The 27867-nt window shown below is 40.5% G+C and overlaps 1 protein-coding gene across 5 annotated transcripts in view; it reads left to right on the top strand.

Annotated features, from left to right (window-relative positions):
* The window catches only part of LOC133569305 (dipeptidyl aminopeptidase-like protein 6), a 468141-nt gene that overhangs the window by 407128 nt on the left and 33146 nt on the right, over window positions 1–27867 (top strand). For all 5 annotated transcript variants that reach the window (XM_061921539.1, XM_061921536.1, XM_061921538.1 and 2 more), the window contains 5 exons: window positions 10571–10725; window positions 10785–10882; window positions 23896–24019; window positions 24091–24129; window positions 24215–24322. In XM_061921539.1, coding sequence (XP_061777523.1) covers window positions 10571–10725; window positions 10785–10882; window positions 23896–24019; window positions 24091–24129; window positions 24215–24322 — 524 coding nt within the window. The remainder of the gene's footprint in view (window positions 1–10570; window positions 10726–10784; window positions 10883–23895; window positions 24020–24090; window positions 24130–24214; window positions 24323–27867) is intronic.

The following is a 27867-nucleotide window of genomic DNA, read 5'->3' as shown; positions in this document are numbered from 1 at the left end:
TCGCATGTTTTTATGCAGTTGTAGGTGAGAAAAAATGTGAGCCAAAAAACATGAAAAGCAGCGCACATTGGGTTTAGAAATACAAATTAACTCTCTATTGTCGCTTTTTGGTGAGATGGGACGGCGTGGCGAAGTTGGGAGAGTGGCTGTGCCAGCAATCTGAGGGTTACTGGTTCAATCCCCACCTTCTACCATCCTAGTAACGTCCGTTATGTCCTTGAGCAAGACACTTCACCCTTGCTCCTGATGGGTCCTGGTTAGCGCCTTGCATGGCAGCTCCTGCCATCAGTGTGTGAATGTGTGTGTGAATGGAGTTCCTTAAAAAAAGGTATAAAAGTGCTATACAAGTACAACCCATTACCATTTAACCTTCAATTCCAACCTTTGATGCTGAGTGCCAAGCAGGGAGGTAATGGGTCCCATTTGTATAGTCTTTGGTATGACTCGGCCGGGGTTTGAACTCACAAGATTTGTCCGTTTTACGCCACTGCCGGCAAACGACGAGGGTTGATGACGATACGATGTTTGGTGGATGGTGTCCCTACATGACGTGACTACCTACCTGCAGGTCAATAGTCGATCATTTGCTAACAAACAATGCAGTTGTCTCTGGTGGAATAAAAATGGGCGAAAATTCAGTCTACAGCAGGACCGCGTTTTATAGAACATTGCTTTATATCAGACTGTGTTATATCGAACTTTACCTGTATTTGTTTTTTTTACACTCAGATTAGTTTTTCACCATTTAAAGCAGGGCTATTCAACTGGCAAACTCCGTAATGACACTATTCCAACCCCCGAGTTCAGTTCAAAACTTGGTAGACAAACATTTTAACAGCAAAGTCCTAAAAACAGCGGAGTGCTCCTGTTGTAAAGAGGACCTTGTAAACACTTTGGTGGATGCTGGCATTGACATGTTAACCTTGCCAGCAAACATAGAACACTGTGGTCTAAACTTGTGATTTACATAACTGAGGCGTTCCTCAAGGCCCCCCTTTAAGTCCTCTCCTTTTTGGTAGTTGAATTAGTTTTTACGTAATGACATTTTGGTAATTAGGGCGTTGCTGTAGCTTGTTGACTTCAGATGCAGTCAGTTGTCATGTTTAGTTATACTTGTTAGTAGAGATGTCCGATATTATAAATGCTTTAAAATGTAATATCGGAAATTATCGGTATCAGTTTCAGAAAGTAAAATTTATGACTTTTTAAAACGCCGCTGTATGGAGTGGTACACAGACGTAGGGAGAAGTACAGTATACCTAAAATGCGCAGCTAAATGATGCATTATGTGCATACAGGTAGCACAAATAGCATGTTAGCATCGATTAGATTGCAGTTATGCACTGACCAAATATGCCTGATTAGCACTCCACACAAGTCAATAACATCAACAAAGCTCACCTTGGTGGGTTCACGCACAGCATAAGACGTTTGATGGACAATTAGAAACAAAGAAAGAGTGGCATAAAACACGTCTTTCTGAGGCAGCATCAAGGAAAGTTGTACATGCAAACAAACTACGGTGCGTTCAAGGACTTCCGAAATGAGGATAAAATGGTGCGCGCCAAATACTCTCATCACTGAAGAATTTGTAATGTAAACAGTAGGATTTCTAACAATTAGGCGGTTTAGCTCAGTTGGTAGAGTGGCCGTGCCAGCAACTTGAGGGTTGCAGGTTCGATTCCCGCTTCCGCCATCCTAGTCACTGCCGTCGTGTCCTTGGGCAAGACACTTTACCCACCTGCTCCCAGTGCCACCCACACTGGTTTGAATGTAACTTAGATATTGGGTTTCACTCTGTAAAGCGCTTTGAGTCACTAGAGAAAAAGCGCTATATAAATATAATTCACTTCACTTCACTTCACTACAGAGAATTTGGATCTCCCAGTCATACGGTATGTTTCGGACAATAAGCCGCACCGGCCAAAAATGCACAATAAAGAAGGAAAAAAACACATGTCACACTAGAGTATAAGTCGCATTTTTGGGGGAAATTTATTTGATAAAACCAAACACCAAGAATAGACATTTGAAAGGCAATTTAAAATAAATAAAGAATAGTGAACAACAGACTGAATAAGTGTACGTTATATGACGCATAAATAACCAACTGAGAAGGTGCCTGGTATGTTAACCTAACATATTATGGTAAGAGTCATTCAAATAACTATAACATATAGAACATGCTATACGTTTACCAAACAATCTGTCACTCCTAATCGATAAATCCCATGAAATCTTATACGTCTAGTCTCTTACAAGAATGAGCAAAATAATATTATTTGATATTTTACGGTAATGTGTAAATAATTTCACACATAAGTCGCTCCTGAGTATAAGTCGCACCCCGGACTAATATTGCAACTTATAGTCCGAAAAATACGGTACTTGCCAACCCTCAAAATTTTCTCGGGAGACACCCGAATTTCAGTGCCCCTCCCGAAAATCTCCCGGGGCAACCATTCTCCGGAATTTCTCCCGATTTCCACCCAGACAACAATATTGGGGCCGTGCCTTAAAGGCACCGCCTTTGCGCACCGGCCCAATCAAATAATACCTACGGCTTTTCACACACATGGGTGAATGCAAGGCATACTTGGTCAACAGCCATACAGGTCAAACTGAGGGTGGCCGTATAAAAAACTTTAACATTGTTAAAAATATGCGCCACACTGTGAACTTACACCAAACAAGAATGACAAGCACATTTCGGGAGAACATCCGCACCGTAATATAACATAAACACAACAGAAAAAAATAACCGTAATCCATTGCAGCACTAACTCTTCCGGGACGCTAAAATATACACCCCCCATCTAGCCTCAACCCCGCCCACTTCAACCTCCTCATGCTCTTTCAGGGAGAGCATGTCCCAAATTCCAAGCTGCTGTTTTGAAGCGTGTTAAAAAAAATAAAGCACTTTGTGACTTCAATAATAAATATGGCAGTGCCATGTTGGCATTTTTTTTCCATAACTTGAGTTGATTTATTTTGGAAAACCTTGTTACATTTTTTAATGCAGTGGTCCCCAACCTTTTTGTAGCTGTGGACCGGTCAACGCTTGATAATTAGTCCCGCAGCGCGGGGGTTGGGGTAGATCCTTTTTTTGTTGTTGTTGTTGTCATGAATAAAGGTGTTTTTTGGGGTTGGTGCACTAATTGTAAGTGTATCTTGTGTTCTTTATGTTGATTTAATAAAATAAAATGAAAATATTAATAAAAAATTATTCTGTGGCCAGGTACCAATCGAGCCGCAGCCCGGTGGTTGGGGACCGCTGGTTTAATGCATGCAGCGGGGCATCAAAATGTGTTAATTCCACAACTGTATATATCGGTATCGGTTGATATTGGAATCGGTAATTAAGAGTTTGACAATTTCGGAATATCGGATATCGGCAAAAAAAAGCCATTATCGGACATCTCTACTTGTTAGTGTTCCTCGAGGTTCCATCGTCGGTCCCCGTAAGTTCAGTAAAAAAAAAAAAAAAAATCACGTTTTTAAACACTAGAGTGCTGTCTAGTGATGATGTGTGACAATTACTTTTTATTTTTTTGCAGAATGTCCATATAAACTGACAAGATAACTACACCAAAATCTAACGTCTACGGTATATGGTGCTGGTTCTTCTGGAATATACAAGATAGGGAGATGAATAGGGTGTGAATGTTGTCTGTCTATCTGTGTTGGCCCTGCGATCAGGTGGCGGCTTGTCCAGGGTGTACGCCACCTTCCGCCCGATTGTAGCTGAGATAGGCACCAGCGCCCCCCGCAACCCCAAAGGGAAAAAACGGTAACAAATGGATGGATGGATGGATGAAAAGGCCTGCTTTAAAGTGTCTTTTGAGTTTTTGAAAAAGTGCTCTCCATGTGTTATCGTTATAAAGTAATTGGGCAGCGCTTGTGACATGTCAAGCACTCACACCTTTAAACTTGTCTTGTTTGATTCGCTCTCTGGTCAAGTGTGAAAGTGACCGTCTCCACCGTGGATTGTACCAAACGAGCTGCCCGAGGCAACTTGAGAGAGAGAGGTCTTGGTCTGTTTGCGAGTGAACTGTGGGGCAGTTTTGGTTCACTTGAGCTCAAATGTAAATGCTCCACCTTCCAGTGTAAAAAGGACAGCAGAAAGGCATGCTCATACTTGCCAACCCTCCCGGATTTTTCGGGAGTCTCCCGAAATTCAGCGCCTCTCCCGAAAATCTCCTGGGACAAATTTTCTCCCGAAAATCTCCCGAAATTCAGGCGGAACTGGAGGCCACGCTCCCTCCAGCTCCATGCGGACCCGAGTGACTTGTCGACAACCTGTTTTCACGTCCGCTTTCCCACGACATAAACAGAGTGCCGGCCCAATGACTTTATAACTGTAGAATGATCGAGGGCGAGTTCTCGGTTTCTTATGTGGGTTTATTGTTATTGTTAACGTCCTCCCAGCGCAGCAACAACACACAACAACAGCAGTCACGTTTTCGTCTGCCGTGAACAGCAATGTTGTGACACTCTTAAACAGGACAATACTGCCATCTACTGTGCATGCTTGTGTGACAATAACATCTACGGCTTTTAGAGCAGTGGTTCGCAACCTTTTTTCAGATATGAACATTTTTTTAATTCAAGTACCCCCTAATCAGAGCAAAGCATTTTTGGTTGAAAAAAAAAAGATAAAGAAGTAAAATAAAGCACTATGTCATCAGTTCCTGATTTATTAAATTGTATAACAGTGCAAAATATTGCTCATTTGTAGTGGTCTTTCTTGAACTATTTGGAAAAAAAGATATAAAAATAACTAAAAACTTGTTGAAAAATAAACAAGTGATTCAATTATAAATAAAGATTTCTACACATACTGCGATGAGGTGGCGACTCGTCCAGGGTATACCCCGCCTTCCGCCCGATTGTAGCTGAGATAGGCACCAGCGGACCCCGCGACCCCAAAGGGAATAAGCGGTAGCAAATGGATGAATGGATAGCTGTAAATATACTCCTCCCCTCTTAACCACGCCCCCAACAACGCCCGACCACGCCCCCCAACCTCCACCCCCTGAAATCGGATGTCTGAAGGTTGGTAAGTATGGGCATGCTGGATATGAAAGAGAAAGTGTGTTAGAAGTGCTCTGCTCTCTCCGTCTGCCTGTCACATCGCGGATCAGGCCCATGAGTTTGCGAAGTATAAAAATGAACCTGAAATTTTTGAACGAAAGAAGCTGCTGTTCTAAATGTGTCCACTGGATGTCGCAATAGCAATTTTGATTCGAGGGCCAAATTTAGAGAAAAAAATGTTTCTGGGGGGCCGGGGTGTCTATTTTTGGGGAAAACTAATACAAAACCCCACAATAAAGTCTGATTGAATGTTAAAAATGTTATGCCTTAAAAACGGAATGGAATTTTTAATTTTTCTATAAACGATAAAACCCTGAATATTGGCAACATACGAACGTCACACCCCTTCTCCATCGACATATTTTACCATCAAGCAAAATGCAACAAAAATGCAACATACAGCGAAATATGGACATTTAAAATCTGATGTATCTGATAAGTCACTAAACTTTAGAACTTTCTTTTAAAAATCTCCTTCTGCATCTGTCTGACACCCACATTTCAGGCTCTGGAAACACTCTGTGGAAACGCTCCCCACCCACACTGCTTGGTGCCTGGTCTGAGCTGCTGTGACGTAGATTACCATAGTAACTAGTAGGCTTGTACGGTATACGGGTATTAGAGATGCGCGGTTTGGGCGGGTGACATGACGAAAAAATAGATTTTAATTAGATTCGGGCGGGTCGCGGTTGAACCATCCGGAAATATTTGACATACATGGTTCTGGGATCTGTATCCTTTACCATTCAAAGAGCCATTTAAGACCCGTGTCACAAAGCGAAGAAGACTATAGGAGACGCTAATATTCTCTAGAATGACTGCCGGCAGTCACCCAGATAATAAGTATTAGGGCGTGCTGTGAAGCCATTGGCTTTGTCGCCTACTACAACATGTACGATCTGCTTGTCAGTCCAGCAACATGTTGTGTGTGGTCTCCGCAGACACACACACACGACTGCAAGGCATACTGGGTGACACAGAGTACACTAATGGTTGTGATATAAACAATTTTAACACTCTTAGTAATATGCGCCACGCTGTGAAGCCACACCAAACAAGATTGACAAACACATTTCGGGAGAACATCCTCCCAGTAACACAACATAAACGCAACACAACAAATACCCAGAATCCTTTGTATCCGTGACACTTCCTGAATATATTTTACACCCCCGCGCCCCCCCCCCCCCCCCCCCCGTGCGTCGGTAAGGTGGGCGGGGGTTGGGGGCGCGGGGGTGTAAAATATATTCAGGAAGTGTCACGGATACAAAGGATTCTGGGTATTTGTTGTGTTGCGTTTATGTTGTGTTACTGTGAGGATGTTCTCCCGAAATGTGTTTGTAAATCTTGTTTGGTGTAGTTTCACAGCGTGGCGCATTTTAGTAAGTGTTAAAGTTGTTTATATCACAACCATCAGTGTAATCTGTGTCACCCAGTACGCCGTTCAATCTTGTACGGGTGATTGCGGAAGCTGCACACAACATGTCGCCAGACTAATAATCGGTTTGTACATGTTGTTGAAGGTGTCAAAGGCAATGGCTTCACAGCACGTCCATATTCTTGTCATCAGGATGAACGCCAATTGGATATGGCGAGAACGTTAGCGGCTCCAATTGTCTTCATTACTCTGTGAAACGGGTTTAAATAGCTCTGTGAGTGGTAAAGGTGGCCGACCTCTGATGTATTTCAGCGGGCGGGTGCGATTCTGATAAAATGTTGGTTCGGGTGGATGACGACTTTGGTGATGCGGTTGCGGATGATATAATTGCCTATCCACGCATCTCTAACGGGTATAAGTATATTACCGCGAATCATGTTCGGTACCATACTGCCTCTGAAAAGTACCAGTCCGCCACACCCTAAGATATTTTGTTAAAAAAAAGCCAATAGGGAATAAGCGGTAGAGATGGATGGATGGATGGATGGATGGATGGTAAAAAAAACAAAACACTTTTCACATTGTCATTATGGGGTATTGTGTGTATAAATTTTGAGGACATAGTTGGAATCATTCCATTTTGGAACATGCACCTGGGGATAGGTTGATTGGCAACACTAAATGGTCCCTAGTGTGTGAATGTGAGTGTGAATGTTGTCTGTCTATCTGTGTTGGCTCTGTGGTGAGGTAGCGACTTGTCCAGGTTGTACGCCGCCTTCCGGGACAGATGGTAAAAAATGGATGGATGGATAGAAAAAGACTATAACATGTGAAAAAAGTGAACTGCTATGAATTATTTGTACGCGCTTTACTGCCTACAAAGTGTGCTTTTTTTTTTACTAACAAAAATATACTTTTATCAAGGCTCCAAACAATTATTGATATTTACAATGTTTCTTATGGACAACTCTGTTTCACTGTACAAACTTTTCGGTTTATGAACATGTTCAAGAACCAATTGAATTAGTAAGTTGAGGTTCCACTGTATTTAACCCAGCAAATAGAATTTTGGTCCATCATATTTGAGTTAGGTTGCGTAATATGTTCTCGAGTCCTGTCTTCATGCATCTGTTCTTTTGGTCTTTAAAACAAAATAGCTGCGAAATCAATAATTGTTGTAATAGTTGCAGTGAAAGTCAGTGTTAATCAGCAACAGAATAACTACCAAAGAGTTTGATTGAGTATTATATTAGTTCTTATAAATGCTATACAAGTTATGCATGTGAGGTTTTTGTTACATGTACAGATTTGATGCCATGTTTCAGGGACAAATGTAAATGTTTTGTTAATTGTTCCACACTGTGCTAAGGCATAACTGAAATAAATGTTGAACTGAGGGATAGTGTTGTTGAAATTGCACATACTTTTATTTAAAATACAAATAAAACAAGAATGGGAAAGAATTCCACTTTCAAAGCTTCAACAATTAGTTTCCTCAGTTCCCAAACGTTTATTGAGTGTTGTTAAAAGAAAAGGTGATGTAACACAATGGTGAACCTGCCCTTTCCCAACTACTTTGGCGCGTGTTGCAGCCATGAAATTCTAAGTTAATTATTATTTGCGTAAAAAAAAAACTGTTATGAGTTTGGACATGAAGTATTTTGTCTTTGTAGTGCATTCAACTGAATATGGGTTGAAAATGATTTGCAAATCATTGTATTCCGTTTATATTTACATCTAACACAATTTCCCAACTCATATGGAAACGGGGTTTGTACTTTGGCTGTCATAATATAATTTGTAAAAGAATAATTGATTTGATACGTAGAATTTTATCATTCTTTTTTGCAGTAAATAATACAAAGAAAAAAGTGGACTTATTATTACTTCGATGTCATTTTTGCGATGAATTTACTGGTCTGGCCCCCTTGAGGTCGGATTGAGCTGGATGCGTCCTCCCGGATGAGTTTGACACCCTTGCACAAATGTGTGCACTCTTTTAATTTTACTCTGAACCAGAGTACTTAACCGACAGCCCGCAGTACTGACCCTCAAGTGTGAACATTCGTGGCTTTCGTTCCATGAATCAGAGCAGCCATTAGCGTTTTAAGTGTGCATCGGCGTGGTGGAGCTCACCCATTAGCAGTCATCAGGGTCATGCATCTGCGAGCTGAAGGATCCTTCAGCAAAGCGCCAATTGTCTGTGGCGAATGTACAAACCCCGTTTCCATACGAGTTGGGAAATTATGTTAGATGAACGGAATACAATGATTTGCAAATCATTTTCAACCCATATTCAATTGAATATGCTACAAACTCATAAACTTTTTTTTGCGAATAATCATTAACTTTAGAATTTGATGCCAGCAACATGTGACAAAGAAGTTGGGAAAGGTGGCAATAAATACTGATAAAGTTGAGGAATGCTCATCAAACACATATTTGGAACATCCCACAGGTCTGCAGGCTAATTGGGAACAGGTGGGTGCCATGATTGGGTATAAAAACAGCTTCCCAAAAAATGTTCAGTCTTTCACAAGAAAGGATGGGGCGAGGTACACCCTTTTGTCCACAGCTGCGTGAGCAAATAGTCAAACAGTTTAAGAACAACGTTTCTCAAAGTTCAATCGCAAGACATTTAGGGATTTCAACATCTACGGTCCATAATATCATCAATAGGTTCAGAGAATCTGGAGAAATCACTCCACGTAAGCGGCATGGCCGGAAACCAACATTGAATGACCGTGACCTTCGATCCTCAGGCGGCACTGTATCAAAAACCGACATCAATCTCTAAAGGATATCACCACATGGGCTCAGGAACACTTCAGAAAACCACTGTCACTAAATACAATTCGTCGCTACATCTGTAAGTGCAAGTTAAAGCTCTACTATGCAAAGCGAAAGCCATTTATCAACAACATCCAGAAACGCTGTCGGCTTCTCTGGGCCCGAGATCATCTAAGATGGACTGATGCATGTTGTTTTTGGAAATATTCGACATTGTGTCATCCGGACCAAAGGGGAAGCGTACCATCCAGACTGTTATCGACGCACAATTCAAAAGCCAGCATCTGTGATGGTATGGGGGTGCATTAGTGCCCAAGGCATGGGTAACTTACACATCTGTGAAGGCACCATTAATGCTGAAAGGTACATACAGGTTTTGGAACAACATAAGCTGCCATCTAAGCGCTGTCTTTTTCATGGACGCCCCTGCTTATTTCAGCAAGACAATGCCAAGCCACATTCAGCACGTGTTACAACAGCGTGGCTTCGTAAAAAAAGAGTGCGGGTACTTTCCTGGCCCGCTTGCAGTCCAGACCTGTCTCCCATCGAAAATGCGTGGCGCATTATGAAGAGTAAAATACGACAACGGAGACCCCGGATTGTTGAACGACTGAAGACTAAAAAAAGAATGGAAAAGAATTCCACTTTCAAAGCTTCAACAATTAGTTTCCTCAGTTCCCAAATGTTTATTGAGTGTTGTTAAAAGAAAATGTGATGTAACACAGTGGTGAACATGCCCTTTCCCAACTACTTTGGCACATGTTGCAGCCATGAAATTCCAAGTTAATTATTATTTGCAAAAAAAAATAAAGTTTATGAGTTTGAACATTAAATATCTTGTCTTTGTAGTGCATTCAACCGAATATGGGTTGAAAAGGATTTGCAAATCATTGTATTCTGTTTATATTTACATCTAACACAATTTCCCAACTCATATGAAAACAGGGTTTGTACCTCCTCCGCTGGTGCTGCAAAAAAAAAAAGTGAATATCAGTGAGAATGATCAAGAGAGACCGCGTCACTTCGTTAAGCCTTGGTGGAGTTCGGCACTAGTTGTGCCATCTTCTTAATAAAGCTGTTTATGTGCACAAATTATCGATGTTGGCACCGACAGATCCCCTCAAGGGGCGAGAGGGAGACCACAAACCAAAATGTACTTCTAATTAAAGCCCATTAAACACATCTTCTATCTTGTTGGCTGCCAGACAACAGTGTTAGCGTGCTGGCCCGCAGCCATGTAATTAAAATGTGTTCCTCGTTTGCCGTCTTCATATCTTTTAACGGCCGTGTTTGTGATTATTATTCCAGAAGAGATTTTCCGCTCCCACGTCGCCCACTGGTGGTCTCCGGATGGCGCCAGGTTGGCGTACGCGACCATCAACGACAGCCTGGTGCCCAAGATGGAGCTGCCCATGTTTACCGGCATGCCGTACCCCACGGGGAAGGAGTACCACTACCCCAAGGTTGCACCCGGGACTATTTAAATGACGGCGCCACTCGGCTAAAACCCCTCACTTTTCAGGCTGGCGAGGAGAACCCGCTTATCACTTTGTACGTGGTCAACCTGAATGGTCCTCTGCACACCATTGAGATGAGGAGACCTGATGACCCAAGATTAAGGTGAGGAGCGCTAACAGTATGGAAGATAGCAAAGGGATATTATTTATCTTCTATCCCTAATGCAGAGGCGTGAAATGTGTCTTTACTGAGGGCCACGTTGCATTATGGCTGCCTTCAAAGGGCCGCTTGTAATAGTTAATATATATCTATTTATACTGTATAATTTATAAAGTTAAAGTACCCATGATTGTCACACACACACTAGGTGTGGCAAAATTATTCTCTGCATTTGACCCATCCCCCTTAATTACCCCCTGGGAGGTGAGGGGAGCAGTGAGCAGCAGCGGTGGTAGTGCCCGGGAATCATTTATGGTGATTTAACCCCCTATTCCAACGCTTGATGCTGAGTGCCAAGCAGGGAGGTAATGGGTGCCATTTTTATAGTCTTTGGTATGACTCGGCCGGGGTTTGAACTCACGACCTACCGATCTCAAGGCGGACACCCTAACCACTAGACCACTGAGCAGGTCAACATATTGGAGGTTTCTGTAGATTATCCGTTATACGGTGCTCAATACCGGGGTACAGCGGAATATACGTTAGGTCAGGAAAAAACAGACGTGCTTGTGTGTGTGTGTGTGTATATGTATGTATATATATGTGTGTTTGTATGTAGGTATGTATATATGTATGTATGTATGTATATATATATGTATGTATATATACATGTATGTAAATATATATATATATATGTATACATATATATATACATATATACACATATATATACATACATACATACATACAAAAGTAAAGGTATATTTATATAAATAAATATATATATATATATATATATATATATATATATATATATATATATATATATATATATATATATTAGGGGTGGGCAAATTAATGCGTTAATTATGCGTTAACTCATCAATCTATTAACGCCGACAATTATTTTATCGCACCTTTGCGTATGTTGTTTACATGCTTTTATTTTGTTAACGCCTTTTCTTAAAAAGATGGCGTCGCCCGGATGGGCTTCGTTGTCGAGGGGCTCTTGGTAAAGATGGAACATTTGGCAAAAATACCGGACAATTCTGCAAATTTCATGGCTGGCTTACAGCGTGGTCACTCCGGGATCAATTACGACCGCCAGACCATTCTGAATGTGGATAGATCGGGCCGTTTTGGACTGAATGACGCGTGCTTGCTAGACCGGCTAACTAGCATGGGAATACTTTGCCGGCTACATCCAGCGGCCTGTGAAGCAGCGGAGTATATGTGTTGTCTGTCTATTTATCAATAATGCAGACGAGGAGTGTTGGCTGAGTTCTTAACGTTTACTTTCAGAGCGTGCATATCACAACATACAAGATGCCGTCATGGCGACACAACCTATACCGGGCTACCGCGCATGCGCGTCACTCCTGTTGCATGCTGGGTAGGGTAGTTGTCATAACATCACAATATAGTACCATGTATATGCGTTCAGTTTATCAAAGCACCAAGCAAACAATCGGAAAATTCCCATCATATCAATTCCTAGATATGGTTATAATTATCTTAAGTGCACTACGCAGAATAAACACATTATTAATATTTCTACTACAGATAATTTGTTCAAAAATTCCCTAAAACAGCCCACTACCTATAATATAGTTTTTTTAAACATAAGATCCCTGATAAAAAAATGTTTCTGCTGTTACCTCAGAAATTGCCTGTTCAGATGTTATGATTGTGGCTCAGAGATTTGTATGTAGATTATATTTATTTTCCATAACAAACAGGATAACTTAAATACCCTGGCAGTGGCAATAAGCTTAAATTTTTGTATTTACATTTTTTGAGTTGATTTTTATAAAATATGCTATGTTGGCCCTGCGATGAGTCGGTGACTTGTCCAGGGTGTACCCTGCCTTCCGCCCGATTGTAGCTGAAATAGGCGCCAGCGCCCCCCGCGACCCCGAAAAGGGAATAAGCGGTAGAAAATGGATGGATGGATGGATGTTTAACAAGTACTAATTTAAATTGTGTTTACACAACAAATGTTTTGGCGCTTTTGTTCATGTGGGAGAATATTCCAATAAAGGTGCATTACACACTACTTTTGAATTCATTATTGGGCTTTGCGTATACAATGCAGTTAATCGCGATTAATCGGAGAAATAGTGCGATTAACTTCGATTAAAATGTTTAATCGTTGCCCAGCCCTAATATATATATACTGTATAAGTTATAAAGTTATAGTACCCATGATTGTCACACACACACTAGGTGTGGCGAAATTATTTTCTGCATTTGACCCATCCCCCTTAATTACCCCCTGGGAGGTGAGGGGAGCAGTGAGCAGCAGCGGTGGTAGTACCCGGGAATCATTTATGGTGATTTAACCCCCTATTCCAACGCTTGATGCTGAGTGCCAAGCAGGGAGGTAATGGGTGCCATTTTTATAGTCTTTGGTATGACTCGGCCGGAGTTTGAACTCACGACCTACCGATCTCAAGGCGGACACCCTAACCACTAGACCACTGAGCAGGTCAACATATTGGAGGTTTCTGTGGATTATCCGTTATACGGTGCTCAATACCGGGGTAGAGCGGAATATACGTTAGGTCAGGAAAAAACAGAGAGGCTATTTCATACCGACAAGTCTGTTTTGCAGGTTTCCCTGCTCGTCAGCAGGGAAATTTGAAAATTCCCTGAAGAGCAGGGAAACCTGCAAAATAGGCTTGTAGGGATGAAATAGCCTCTGTGTTTTTTCGTGACTTAACGTGCGCGTGTGTGTGTGTGTGTGTATATGTATGTATATATATATATATGTGTTTGTATGTAGGTATGTATATATGTATGTATATATACATGTATGTATATATATATATATATATATATATATGTATGTATACATATATACATATATGTATATATATGTATACATATATACATATATATATACATACATACATATATATATACATACATACATACAAAAGTAAAAGTATATATATATATATATATATATATATATATATATAAATGACAACGTAAAATAGCCTTACTACACAATTTGCATAGGAAACCTTTTTTAATGATTGACCAGATTGGTGGATAACTTACTTTGAAATTGTGAGTCAACGTGACAAGCAGATATCGAAGTATTTAAATGTATAAACCAAAAAAAAAAATGCTTAGGACATCTTGTTGCATGATTAGATATTTAAGTGTAGGGCATATGCAATTGCAGGCATACTTTTTTCTGTCCAAACCAAAAGAAAACATTATATTTATACAGCAGCTCTTTGTTTAATTTCAGCCTATTGCATGAAATGGTGTGGCAGGCCGACCTATATGACGTGGGTGGCCACTTTAATTAAATGATAGTTACTTTAAATGATGTGGCGGACCACTTCAATGATGTGGCGGGCCACTTTAAATGATCGGCGTGGGACATTAAATGAGGTGGCAGATACTAAATGATGAGCCATTTTACATGATATGATGGCCCACTTTAATGATGTGGCGAGCCACTTAAATGATGTGCCGGGTCACGTCAATGAAGTGGCTGACCACTTTAAATGACAGGCGAGCAACATTCAATGATCAGCGAGACATACTAAATTGCTGTGGCAGGCCACATTAAATCACTGATGAGTCACAATAAATGATGTGGCAGATATTAAACATGTAGCGGTCCGCTTAAATGATCAGCGGATCATTTTACATGATAAGACGGGCCACTCTAATGATGTGGCGAGACATATTAAAATGTTGTGGCGGCCCACTGTGAAAGATCGGTGCGTACGCTGAAATGATCCGCAAACCATTGTTAATGATGTAGCAAACCACATTAGATTATGTGGTGAGCCACTGAAATGATGTGGCGGGCCACATTAAATGATAGGCGAGCAACATTAAATGATAGGCAAGCAACATTCAATGATCGGCGCGACATACTAAAATGTTGTGGCTGGCCAATTTAAATGACCGGTGAGTCACAATAAATTATATTAAAAGATGTGTCGGTCCGCTTAAATGATCAGCGGATCATTTTACATGATAGGATGGGCCAACTAATGTGTGGCAAGCCACTTAAAATGACGTGGCAGGCCACTTTAAATGATCGGCGAGCAACATTTAATGACGGGCGAGACATATTAAAATGTTGTGGCGGGCCACAGTAAATGATCGGTGGGTACGCTGAATTGATCCGCAAACCATTTTGCATGATATGAAGGGCCACTATAATGATGTAGCTGACCACGTTAAATTATGTGGTGAGCCACTTAAATGATGTGGCAGACCACTTTAAGTGATCGGCGAGCAACATTCAATGATGGGCGAGACATTTTAAAATGTCGTGGCGGGCCACCGTAAATGATCAGCGGGTACACTGAAATGATCCGCAAACCATTTTGCTTGATATGAAGGGCCACATTATAAATGTAGCCGACCACATTAAATTATGTGGTGAGCCACTTTAAATGATCGGCGAGCAACATTCAATGATGGGTGAGACATATTAAAATGTCGTGGCGGGCCACCGTAAATGATCGGTGGGTACACTGAAATGATCCGCAAACTAAAATGATGTGGCGGGTCACTTCAATGACGTGGCTGGCCACGGTAAATGATCGGTGGGTACACTGAAATGATCCGCAAACCATTTAACATGATATGAAGGGCCGAATTAATGATGGAGCCGACCACAATAAATTATGTGGCAAGTCACTTAAATAACGTGGCGAGCTACTTAAATGATTTGGCGGGCCACTTTAAATGATCGGCGAGCAACTTTCAATGATGGGCGAGACATATTAAAATGTTGTGGCGGGCCACCGTAAATGATCAGTGGGTACGCTGAAATGATCCGCAAACCATTTTGCTTGATATAAAGGGCCATATTATAAATGTAGCCGACCACGTTAAATTATGTGGTGAGCCACTTTAAATGATCGGCGAGCAACATTCAATGATGGGCGAGACATATTAAAATGTCGTGGCGGGCCACCATAAATGATCGGTGGGTACGCTGAAATGATCCGCAAACTGAAATGATGTGGCGGGTCACTTCAATGACGTGGCGGGCCACTTTAAATGATCAGCGAATGACATTCAATGATTAGCGAGCCGTGTTAAATGATGTGGTGGGCCATTTTAGATGATTGGCGAGCTACATTCAATGATTAGCGGGCCACATTAAATGATCAGTGAGCAATATTAAATGACTTGGCGGGCCATTTTAAATGAAATGGCAGATATTAAATGATATGGCGGGCCAGATCTGGCTCCCGGGCCTTTACTCTTCCACCTGTGCCCTAAAGTGTTTTGGTCTGTCAAGCGACAAGGAACTTCAATGCAATTTCGAGTAGTCAGTGTACAGCTTGTATAGATTTACTATCTACTGAAAATGTGTCAACACAGACATTATAGTCTCAACAAAGATGTCAACACAACTGAGCAGCAAAATGATTGTGCCGTGCCGACAAGTCAATCATGCCGGCCCGGCGGTGGCTGCACGTGTGCTGCCGGCAACTGCACTTAATTGAAGAGAAATATGAGCGGCAACATGTACTGTGACATTGTGGAGCAGAAATTGGGCGGCATGGCAGTTTTTTTCTTTCCCCCCCAGTCCAAACACACATGCAAGATGATCAAGTGCCTTGCTGAGGAAGGTGAAGGTGATGGAGTGGCCGAGTACGTCTCCTCCATACCTGAACCTAATGGAAATCCTCAAGTGGCAGGAAGGGGTGACGTCATCACAAAAGGGTGGAAGAGGATAAATCTTCACACTTATGAACACAATTGGACATGTTGACAGGGAAGTGAACTTAAGTGTGTTTCCACACGCCTGTGTGAGGACTTATTGTCATTGGATAGTAGATTTATGTTGTTAGTACGATTAGTCACACTTTTCATCAGTTTGATTATCTTTCTGCATTCTAATTCATCGCAGTAAATTACCTGCGTGCATGATTTAAATCAACTTTAAAAAGGACTTAAAATTATTTCTGTCTTTTCGGGTTTATCAGTCAATGTTTGTTTGTACAGCCCTAAATCACAAGTGTCTCAAAGGGCTGCACGAGCCACAACGACATCCTCGGTTCAGATCCCACATCAGGGCAAGGAAAAACTCAACCCACTGGGATGACAATGAGAAATCTTAGAGAGACCGGTGCAATGGATGTAGAGTGGGTATAGCATAATAGTGAGAATCCAGGCCATAGTGAATCTAACATAATAATGAGAGTCCAGTCCATTGTGGATCTAACATAATAGTGAGAGTCCAGTCCATTGTGGATCTAACATAATAGTGAGAGTCCAGTCCATTGTGGATCTAACATAATAGAAAGAGTCCAGTCCATAGTGGATCTAACATAATAGTGAGAGTCCAGTCCATAGTGGATCTAACATAATAGTGAGAATCCAGTCCATAGTGGATTTAACATAGTAGTGAGAGTCCAGTCATTAGTGGATCTAACATAATAGTAAGAGTCCAGTCCATAGTGGATCGAACATAATAGTAAGAGTCCAGTCCATAGTGGATCTAACATAATAGTGAGAGTCCAGTCCATAGTGGATCTAACATAATAGTAAGAGTCCAGTCCATAGTGGATCGAACATAATAGTAAGAGTCCAGTCCATAGTGGATCTAACATAATAGTGAGAGTCCAGTCCATAGTGGATCTAACATAATAATGAGAGTCCAGTCCATAGTGGATCTAACATAATAGTGAGAGTCCAGTCCATAGTGGATCTAACATCATAATGAGAATCCAGTCCATAGTGGATCTAACATCATGGTGAGAGTCCAGTCCATAGTAGATCTAACATAATAGTAAGAGTCCAGTCCATAGTGGGTCTAACATAATAGTGAGAGTCCAGTCCATAGTGGATCTAACATAATAGTGAGAGTCCAGTCCATAGTGGATCTAACATAATATTGTGGAAGTCCAGTCCATAATGGATCCAACATAATTGTGAGAGTCCAGTCCATAGTGGATCTAACATAATAGTGACAGTCCAGTCCATAGTGGGGCCAGCAGGAGACCATCCCGAGCTGAGACAGATCAGCAGTGCAGAGATGTCCCCAACCGATGCACAGGCGAGTGGTCCACCCCTGGTCCCGACTCTGGACAGCCAGCACTTCAACCATGGCCACCGGAGATGGGGGCATAGAAGAAAAGAAACGGCAGATCAACTGGTCTAAAAGGGGGGTCTATTTAAAGGCTAGAGTATACAAATGAGTTTTAAGATGAGACTTGAATGCTTCTACTGAGGTGGCATCTGGAACTGTTACCGGGAGGGCTTTCCAGAGTACTGGAGCCCGAAATGAAAACGCTCTATAGCCCGCAGACTTTTTTGGGGCTCTGGGAATCACTAATAAGCTGGAGTTCTTTGAACGCAGATTTCTTGCCGGGACATATGGTACAATACAATCGGCAAGATAGGATGGAGCTAGACTGTGTAGTATTTTATACGTAAGTAGTAAAACCTTAAAGTCACATCTTTAGTGCACAGGAAGCCAGTGCAGGTGAGCCAGTATATATATATATATATATATATATATATATATATATATATATATATATATATATATATATATACATATATATATATATATATATATATATATATATATATATATATATATATATATATGTATATATAGTATAGGCGTAATATGATCAAACTTTCTTGTTCTTGTCAAAAGTCTAGCAGCCGCATTTTGTACCAATTTAATCCTTTAATGCTAGACATGGGGAGACCCGAAAATAATAGGTTACAGTAATCGAGATGAGACGTAACAAACGCATGGATAATGATCTCAGCGTCGCTAGTGGACAAAATGGAACGGATTTTAACGATAATACGGCGATGAAAGAAGGCCGTTTTAGTAACACTCTTGATGTGTGACTCAAACGAGAGAGTTGGGTCGAAGATATACCCAGATTTTTTACTGAGTCGCCTTGTTTAATTGTTTGGTTGTCAAATGTTAAGGTGGTATTATTATTATGTTTTAAATGTAGACTGAAATCAATTTAAGCCCCCTTCAAAATAAAGTGTGGTAGAAATGTCTGGGATTTAACCCAGGGCCTCATCCTGTTCGTGACGCCAATTTTATGTGGTCGGAAAGGCCGAATCTTAAACAGGAACAATAGAGAGTTTGTTACAACAGTTTTAATTACTCACAATCAGATATTACAAAGTTGGATTGAATCTAATGAAAACAGACAGTGCCTCATGAGACGAAAGATGGTGAACCCTCGTGAAGGAATTAAAAAGAGCGCACAACAGGCTTGGTCTTCCCTTCTTATTTATACACTCCATGATGACATGATTTCTTTCATAACAACTTATGTAACTGTCCAATGTTCCGGGTGACTTGACTTCTCATGTCGTGTCCTTCCCAATGTTATATATCTGGGTGAAAGTTACCCAAAACAGATATAGGAAAGAAATTAGCCACGACAAAAGAACCCAATATTTGGACACAAATGCTATTTACTTGTCAGAAGATCATACAGGATTTTTTTTTAAATGATTTAATGGAATACACAATTATTTGTTTAAAACTTCCAAGCATTTAACTAAAGTCTCATTCGGGTGTATAGTCCGAGTCTCCTCTCTCATGTTTGTACTAGGGTCTCTGCGGGTTTCAACGAGACTTTTTTTAAGACCATAATGAATATAATTTAAGGCCTTTTCACTTCCATACGGACAAAAAAAGTACAAAGACAAAAAGGGAAATCAGAGGGCCAGAATGAATTTTTAAGTATATCAATTGATTTTGAGGGTTAGGGCGTAGCGGGGGGTGTATATTCGAGCGTCCCAGCAGACTTAGTGCTGCAAGGGGTTCTGGGTATTTGTTCTGTTGTGTTTATGTTGTGTTACGGTGCGGATGTTCTCCCAAAATGTGTTTGTTGGTTTGGGTTCACAGTGTGGCGCATATTTGTAACAGTATTAAAGTTGTTCATACGGCCACCCTCAGTGTGACCTGTATGGCTGTTGACCAAGTATGCTTTGTGTTCACTTGTGTGTGTAAAAACCCGTGGAAATTATGTGATCAAATTCAGTGCCTTTAAGGCACACCCCCAATATTGTTTTCTGGGTGGAAATCGGGAGAAAATCGGGAGAATGGTTGCTCCGGGAGATTTTCGGGAGGGGCACTGAAATTCGGGAGTATTGGCAAGTATGACTGAGAGACGCAACTGCTCTGTACTTCTTCCTACGTCCGTGTACCACTCTGTACAGCGGCGTTTTAAAAAGTCATAAATGTTACTTTTTGAAACCGACACCGATAATTTCCGATATTACATTTTAAAGCATTTTTCGGCCGATAATATCGACAGTCCGATATTATCGGACATCTCTAATAGAAATAATATAAGAGAATTATGTTTTTTAATAGTTTTACTGCTGTGAGTACACTACTACCACAGAGAAAGTATACTTACTGTATGTAATAGTATGATTTCACTAGTAAACATCTCATATTACCCACATAACACTCCTTTGGTGGGTTAAGTTGATCCTTGTATGATTGTGCAAGTGTTTGTGGCGTTTCACTATCTTTTGACACAGATTTATCCCGGATTTTTGACTTTTACATTATCACTCCATTCACTTTCACCGCAATGTTTACAAACGCTTCCCTCCTCGATGGCTCCACATCCGGGTCCTGAACACTTTATACGTTCCATCCACCGGCTTCAAGCGTGCATTAAATTGATCGTTCTGGAGCCACAAATCGTAAAACTTGTCCTTTACCATAAGTCATTCGGCTTTGCTGTGGGCTTTTGTTAAGCTTTCTCCGCTGCTACGCTAAGCCGTCACAACACACCGCTGCTGCGCACACACCACACACAGCCTGGTGGTGCGTGATTAAATCTGACCGGGCAGCACAGGTAGTCTACTTTTGTTCCGTTTTGTTGTTAAGTTATCCTCAAAAATGGAAACATTTCAAAGCAAGACTGAAGTTCATGCATGGTTTGAATAATAATAACATTAATAGATTTGTTAGACCTTATTAGGCATTTTAAGGCCTTATATTCAAAATTGGTGCTTTTACTGGACATTCCCAAATAATGTTTTTAGATGTTTAAGATGGAAAGTGTAGCTCCCATTATGATGTGCAGTCATGTTTTCTAATGACTGTAAGTCTTCAACTATACTAAGTCTTTCAATGGTTGGAATCTGTGCAAATGGATGATATACCAGTTACTATGGTCATCTAATTAGTTACTATGGTCATCTAATTGGTTACTATGGTCATCTAATTAGTTACTATGGTCATCTAATTGGTTACTATGGTCATCTAATTAGTTACTATGGTCATCTAATTAGTTACTATGGTCATCTAATTGGTTACTATGGTCATCTAATTAGTTACTATGGTCATCTAATTGGTTACTATGGTCATCTAATTAGTTACTATGGTCATCTAATTAGTTACTATGGTCATCTAATTAGTTACTATGGTCATCTAATTAGTTACTATGGTCATCTAATTGGTTACTATGGTCATCTAATTAGTTACTATGGTCATCTAATTAGTTACTATGGTCATCTAATTAGTTACTATGGTCATCTACGTCACATCAGCTCAGTTGAGGCACTAAGCAGTGTGGGCGGGAAGCGTTTCCACAGACACGGAAGGAGATTTTCACAACAAAGTTCTAAAGCTTAGTGATATATAGAATAGAATAGAAAGTACATTATTGATCCCTGGAGGGAAATTCAGCAAATATCAGATTTATCAGATTGTAGGTGGGTTTATTTTGTACCCTTCGCATCATACTTGCCAACCTTCCCGGATTTTCCGGGAGACTCCCGAAATTCAACACCTCTCCCGAAAACCTCCCGGGACAAATTTTCTCCCGAAATTCAGGCGGAGCTGGAGGGGGCGTGGCCTCCAGCTCCATGGGACCTGAGTGAGGACAGCCTGTTTTTACTTTTGCTTTCCCACAATACAAACAGCATGTCTGCCCAATGACGTTATAACTGTAGAATGATCGGGGGCGAGTTCTTGGTTTCTTATGTGGGTTTATTGTTAGGCAGTTTCATGAACGTCCTCCCAGCGCGGTAACAACACACAACAACAGTAGTCACGTTTTCGTCTAGCGTAAAGCAGCTCGTCTGGCGTAAACCGCAATGTTATGACACTCTTAAACAGGACAATACTGCCATCTACTGTACATGCATATGTGACTATAACATCGACGGCTTTTAAAGCCCCCATGATTTACTTTTTTTAAATTGATCTCAACTCTGTACACTGCTGCTGGAATTTAAATTTTCCTGAAGGAACTCTCCTGAAAGAATCAATAAAGTACTATCCATCCATCTATCCATCCATCCATCCATCCATCCATCCATCCATCCATCCATCCATCCATCCATCCATCCATCCATCCATCCATCCATCCATCCATCCATCCATCCATCTATCCATCTATCCATCTATCCATCTATCCATCTATCCATCTATCCATCTATCCATCTATCTATCTATCTATCTATCTATCTATCTAAAGAGTGCAGTGCACAACTGCGCACACAACAAGGAGATGAAGTTGGAAGATTCCAGACTCTAGTGCATTTGATATAAGCACTTTTGTGCGTGCCACACAGCAATGCATCATCAGAGAGGGTGTTCAGCATGGTTAGAAAAATAGTGACAGAGAATAGAACAAGGAAGGACAATTCAACCCTTAACTCAACAATGGGTAGATGAGTGTTGTGTGTGTAAATGTGTAAATAAATGAACACTGAAATTCAAGTATTTCTTTTATATATATTTTAAATATATAAATATAGCTAGAATTCACTGAAAGTCAAGTATTTCTTATATATATATATATATATATATATACTATATATATATATATATATACTATATATATATATACTATATATATATATATATATATGTATATATATATATATATATATATATATACATATATATATATATATATATATCAAAGGAGATGATTGATGGAATGAAATCTCCTGATGATTGAGGGAACCCCTCATGAAACAGTTCTGTAGAGATGAAGTAGTCTTGTGACTTTTCCCACACCTAAATATTGCGCTCTATCACGGTATCGAGCACTATTCTCTGGATAATCCAATCAAGACATATATATATATATATATATATATATATATATATATATATATATATATATATATATATATATATATATATATATATAGATGTATATATAGATATAGCTATAATTCACTGAAATTCAAGTATTTCTTATATATATATATATATATATATATATATATATATATATATATAATGGTAATAAGCGGTAGAAATGGATGGATGGATGGATATATATATATATAAATATATATATGAAATACTTGACTTGGTGATTTATAGCTGTAAATATACTCCTCCCTTCTTAACCACGTCCCCAACCCCCAGCCCCCACCTCCCGAAATCGGAGGTCTCAAGGTTGGCAAGTACGCTTCGCGTTCATATTTCACTGGTTGTTGCATTTTTTTTGCGTTTCTTGATTATAAAATATGTCGATCGAAAGGGGGTGCGACTTTCGTATTTTGTCAATATTCAGTGTTTTATCCTTCATAGAAAAATGTAAAATTCCGGTACGTTTTTTTGAGGCGGTCTTTCATAACATTTATAACATTCAGTCTGACATTATTGTGAGGTTTTGTATTAGTGTTCCTACAAATAGATATACCGGCCTCAGACACATTTTTTTCTCTAAGTCAAAATAATTGCCCGGGCCTGACCTGGTGGATACCCTGTTGTACTAATGTGTGCATTGACTTGATCGCCAACTACAAAGTAACCTGTTCCACCTTTCAGGTAACCATCTGCGTTAAGGTAAAGGTGCAAGTGCGCTGAAAATAATGCATTAATAATGTGTTCGTGTTTTGTGATTGATGGCATTAGTTAAGGCATTGACAGCCCTATTACTCTGCCAGCTCTACACGGACTACTCATGAGAAGATAAATTGGAACAACGATGCTAAATGTGTGCGCGTTTATGACTATGTGTGTCATGTTGTCCTGCCGCGCATGTCAGTGAGTTCTACGTGACCATGGTGAAATGGGCCACCACCACCAAACTGGCTGTCAACTGGCTGAACCGAGCGCAGAACATCTCCATGCTGACGCTGTGCGAGGCCACCACGGGCGTCTGCACCAAGGTCAGCCGGCGCGGAGTAAATAAAGCGCATCCGAGTTTTCCTGTGCCAACCTGTCCTTTTGTTCTCTGCAGAAACACGAGGATGAAAGCGAGGGGTGGCTCCACCGACAGGTGAGACGTCGGCGTCCATCTAAAAAGGACATTTTCGAAGCGCTCCAGTGAGTGTGACACCTTGTGTGCGGTCGCCTCTTTTAAGAACGAGAAGCCGCTGTTTTCCAAAGACGGTCTGAAGCTGTTCTTCACGCGGGCCATCCCGCAAGGAGGCCGAGGAAAGTTCTTCCACATCTCCATGTCCATCTTGCAGGTATACGAGTCACTCCTGCAACATAAACATGCACTTTTTGGGGGGAATTTTGCCTCATTATGAAAAACATAACAATAGACAAAAAATGTTTAGTGCATTGTAACTCGTAAATAAACAGATAAAAGTCAGCTTACAAATGAGCCAATGGAAGGTCGTCTATTCCAGTGTTTTTCAACCACTATTGTGCCGTGAGAGATTATCTAATTTCATCTATTTGGGTTAAAAATATTTTTTTCAAACCAGTAATTATAGTCTACAAATTAGTCTAGCGCTCGGTAGAGTAACCGTGTAATACTACTCCATATCAGTGGGTGGCAGCCGATAGCTAATTGCTTTGTAGATGTCGGAAACAGCGGGAGGCAGTACGCAGGTAAAAAGGTGTCTAATGCTTAAACCAAATATAAACAAAAGGTGAGTGCTCCTAAGAAAAGGCATTGAAGCTTAGGGGAGGCTATGCTGAACGAAACTAAGACTGAGCTGGCTACTAAGTAAAGAAAAAACAGAATGCTGGACGACAGCAAAGACTTACTGCGGAGCAAAGACGGCGTCCACAATGTACATCCGAACATGACATGAAAATCAACAATTTCCTCACAAAGGATAAAAACAACTAAAATATTCTGGATTGCTAAAACAAAGTAGATGCGGGAAATATCGCTCGAAGACATGTAACCATACTTGCCAACCTTGAGACCTCCAATTTCGGGAGGTGGGGGGGGTGGGTCGGGGGGGCGTGGTTAAGAGGGGAGGAGTATATCTACAGCTAAATTCCCCCAGTCAAGTATTTCGTATATATATACACGAAATACTTGACTTTCAGTGAATTTTAGCTATATATACATATATATATTCATTTTATTATATATATATATATATATATATACATATACATATATATATATATAATATATACTTGAATTTCAGTGTTCATTTATTTACACATTTACACACACAACACTCATCTACTCATATATATATACATATATATATATATATATATATATATATATATATATATATATATATATATATATATATATATATGTATATGTATGTATATATATATATATATATATATATATATATAATATATACTTGAATTTCAGTGTTCATTTATTTACACATTTACACACACAACACTCATCTACTCATTGTTGAGTTAAGGGCTGAATTGTCCATCCTTGTTTTTTAACTATATGCATGTACAGTAGATGGCAGTATTGTCCTCTTGGAGAGTGTCACAACATAGCTGTTTACGGCGGACGAACTGCTTGACGGTAGACGAAAACGGACTGCTGTTGTTGTGTGTTGTTACCGCTCTAGGAGGACGTTATTGAAACTGCCTAACAATAAACCCACATAAGAAACCAAGAACTCGCCTTCGATCATTCTACAGTTATAACGTCATTGGGCAGACATGCTGTTTATATTATGGGAAAGCGGACGTGAAAACAGGCTGTCGACACGTCCCTCAGGTCCGCATGGAGCTGGAGGGGGCGTGGCCTCAAGCTCCGCCTGAATTTCGGGAGGAAAATTTTCCCGGGAGGTTTTCGAGAGAGGCGCTGCATTTCAGGAATCTCCCGGAAAATCCGGGAGGCGTGGCAAATATGCATTTAACTGCTACAGGAAAATACCAAAAAAAGAGAACAAGCCACCAAAATAGGATCGCAAGACAAGAACTAAAAGACTACACACAGGAAATCAGAAAACAACTCAAGCCAGGGTGTGATGTGACAGGTGGTGACAGTACACCTACTTTGAGACACGAGCTATAGTGATGCATGCTTGGTTATGGTTTGAAATTCATATCCAACAATTGCGACGACTTTTTACAGTCAACTTGAGTTTGGTTTTTTAATGATTTCTGCTGGTGGCGTGCCTCTGGATTTTTCCAACGCAAAAAATGTGCATTGGCTCAAAAAAGGTTGAAAAACACTGCTCTATTCTACCCAAAAAACCCAATTAAAAACCGCCAACAAAACTCCACTATTCGTGATTTGAATAATAAACAGCATTAGTGATATTGTTATTATAAGTGCTAACGCAGACAAACTATTTATAGCGGCCTCGTGATTACTTCCTCCGTGCTGTTCCCTCTCTTCCCTGCTCCCTGTAAGTTTATTCTAGATCATAAATCATGCCTGTCACCTGGATAGAAGAAGGCTGAGGACGTATTTCGACAAGTTGGTACTCTTTGACAGCCAAATTAGACCTGGAAATGGTGATAACGACAGGAAAAGACACTTGCCCCCCCTCCCCCCCTTTTTTTTTGCAAGGATTATGAGTCTCTCCTTATCTAACAGTTACCTGGATATAAAAATGCTGAGGAAGTATTCCGAGAAGTTGGTACTCTTTGACAGCCAAATTAGACCTGGAAATGGCGAGAACGACACGAAAAGACGCTAGGTTCCACCCCCCTTTTTTTGCAAGGTTTATGAGTCATTCTTCACCTAACAGTCTAACAGTCACCTGGATAGAAGAAGGCTGAGGACGTATTCCGACAAGTTGGTACTCTTTGACAGCCAAATTAGACCTGGAAATAGCGATAACGACACGAAAAGGTACTTGGTTCCAACCCCCTTTTTTGCAAGGATTATGAGTCACTCTTCATGTAACAGTCACCTGGATAGAAGAAGGCAGAGGACGTATTTTGACAAGTTGGTACTCTTTGACAGCCAAATTAGACCTGGACATAGCGAGAACGACACGAAAAGGTACTTGGTTCCATCCCCCCTTTTTTTGCAAGGATTATGAGTCTTTCTTCATCTAACAGTCACCTGGATAGAAGAAGGCTGAGGATGTATTCCGACAACTTGGTACTCTTCGACAGCCAAATTAGACCGGAAAATGGCGAGAACGACACGAAAAGGTACTTGGTTCCACCCCCCTTTTATTGCAAGGATTATGAGTCATTCTTCACCTAACAGTTAAGAATCACCTGGATAGAAGAAGTTTGAGGACGTATTTCGACAAGTTGGTACTCTTTGACAGCCAAATTAGACCTGGAAATGGTGAGAACGACACGAAAAGACACTTGGTTCCACTGCCCTTTTTTTGCAAGGATTATGAGTCATTCTTCACCTAACAGTGTAACAGTTACCTGGATAGAAAAATGCTGAGGAAGTATTCCGGGAAGTTGGTTGTCTTTGACAGCCAAATTAGACCTGGGAAATGGTGAGAACGACACGAAAAGACACTTTGTTCCAACGCCCCACCCCCCTTTTTTTGCAAGGATTATGAGTCATTCTTCACCTAACAGTCACCTGGATAGAAGAAGGCTGAGGATGTATTCCGACAAGTTGGTACTCTTTGACAGCCAAATTAGACCTGGAAATGGTGAAAACAACACAAAAAGACGCTAGGTTCAACACCCCTTTTTTTGCAAGGATTATGAATCATTCTTCACCTAACAGTCTAATAGTCACCTGGATAGCGAGCTGACACTGCTTAACACGATAAGTAATGAATAATTCCGCTTGTAATCACAGTGTTAAAAATAACGTTCAAAATATAAAACATCCTCATGCATTTTTAATCCATCTATC

This window comes from Nerophis ophidion, linkage group LG15 (assembly GCF_033978795.1).
Source record: "Nerophis ophidion isolate RoL-2023_Sa linkage group LG15, RoL_Noph_v1.0, whole genome shotgun sequence".
In the NCBI taxonomy this organism is placed as follows: Eukaryota; Metazoa; Chordata; class Actinopteri; order Syngnathiformes; family Syngnathidae; genus Nerophis; species Nerophis ophidion.
The sequence above is the reverse complement of the archived record's forward strand: the minus strand, read 5'-3'. Positions and strand labels throughout refer to the sequence as shown.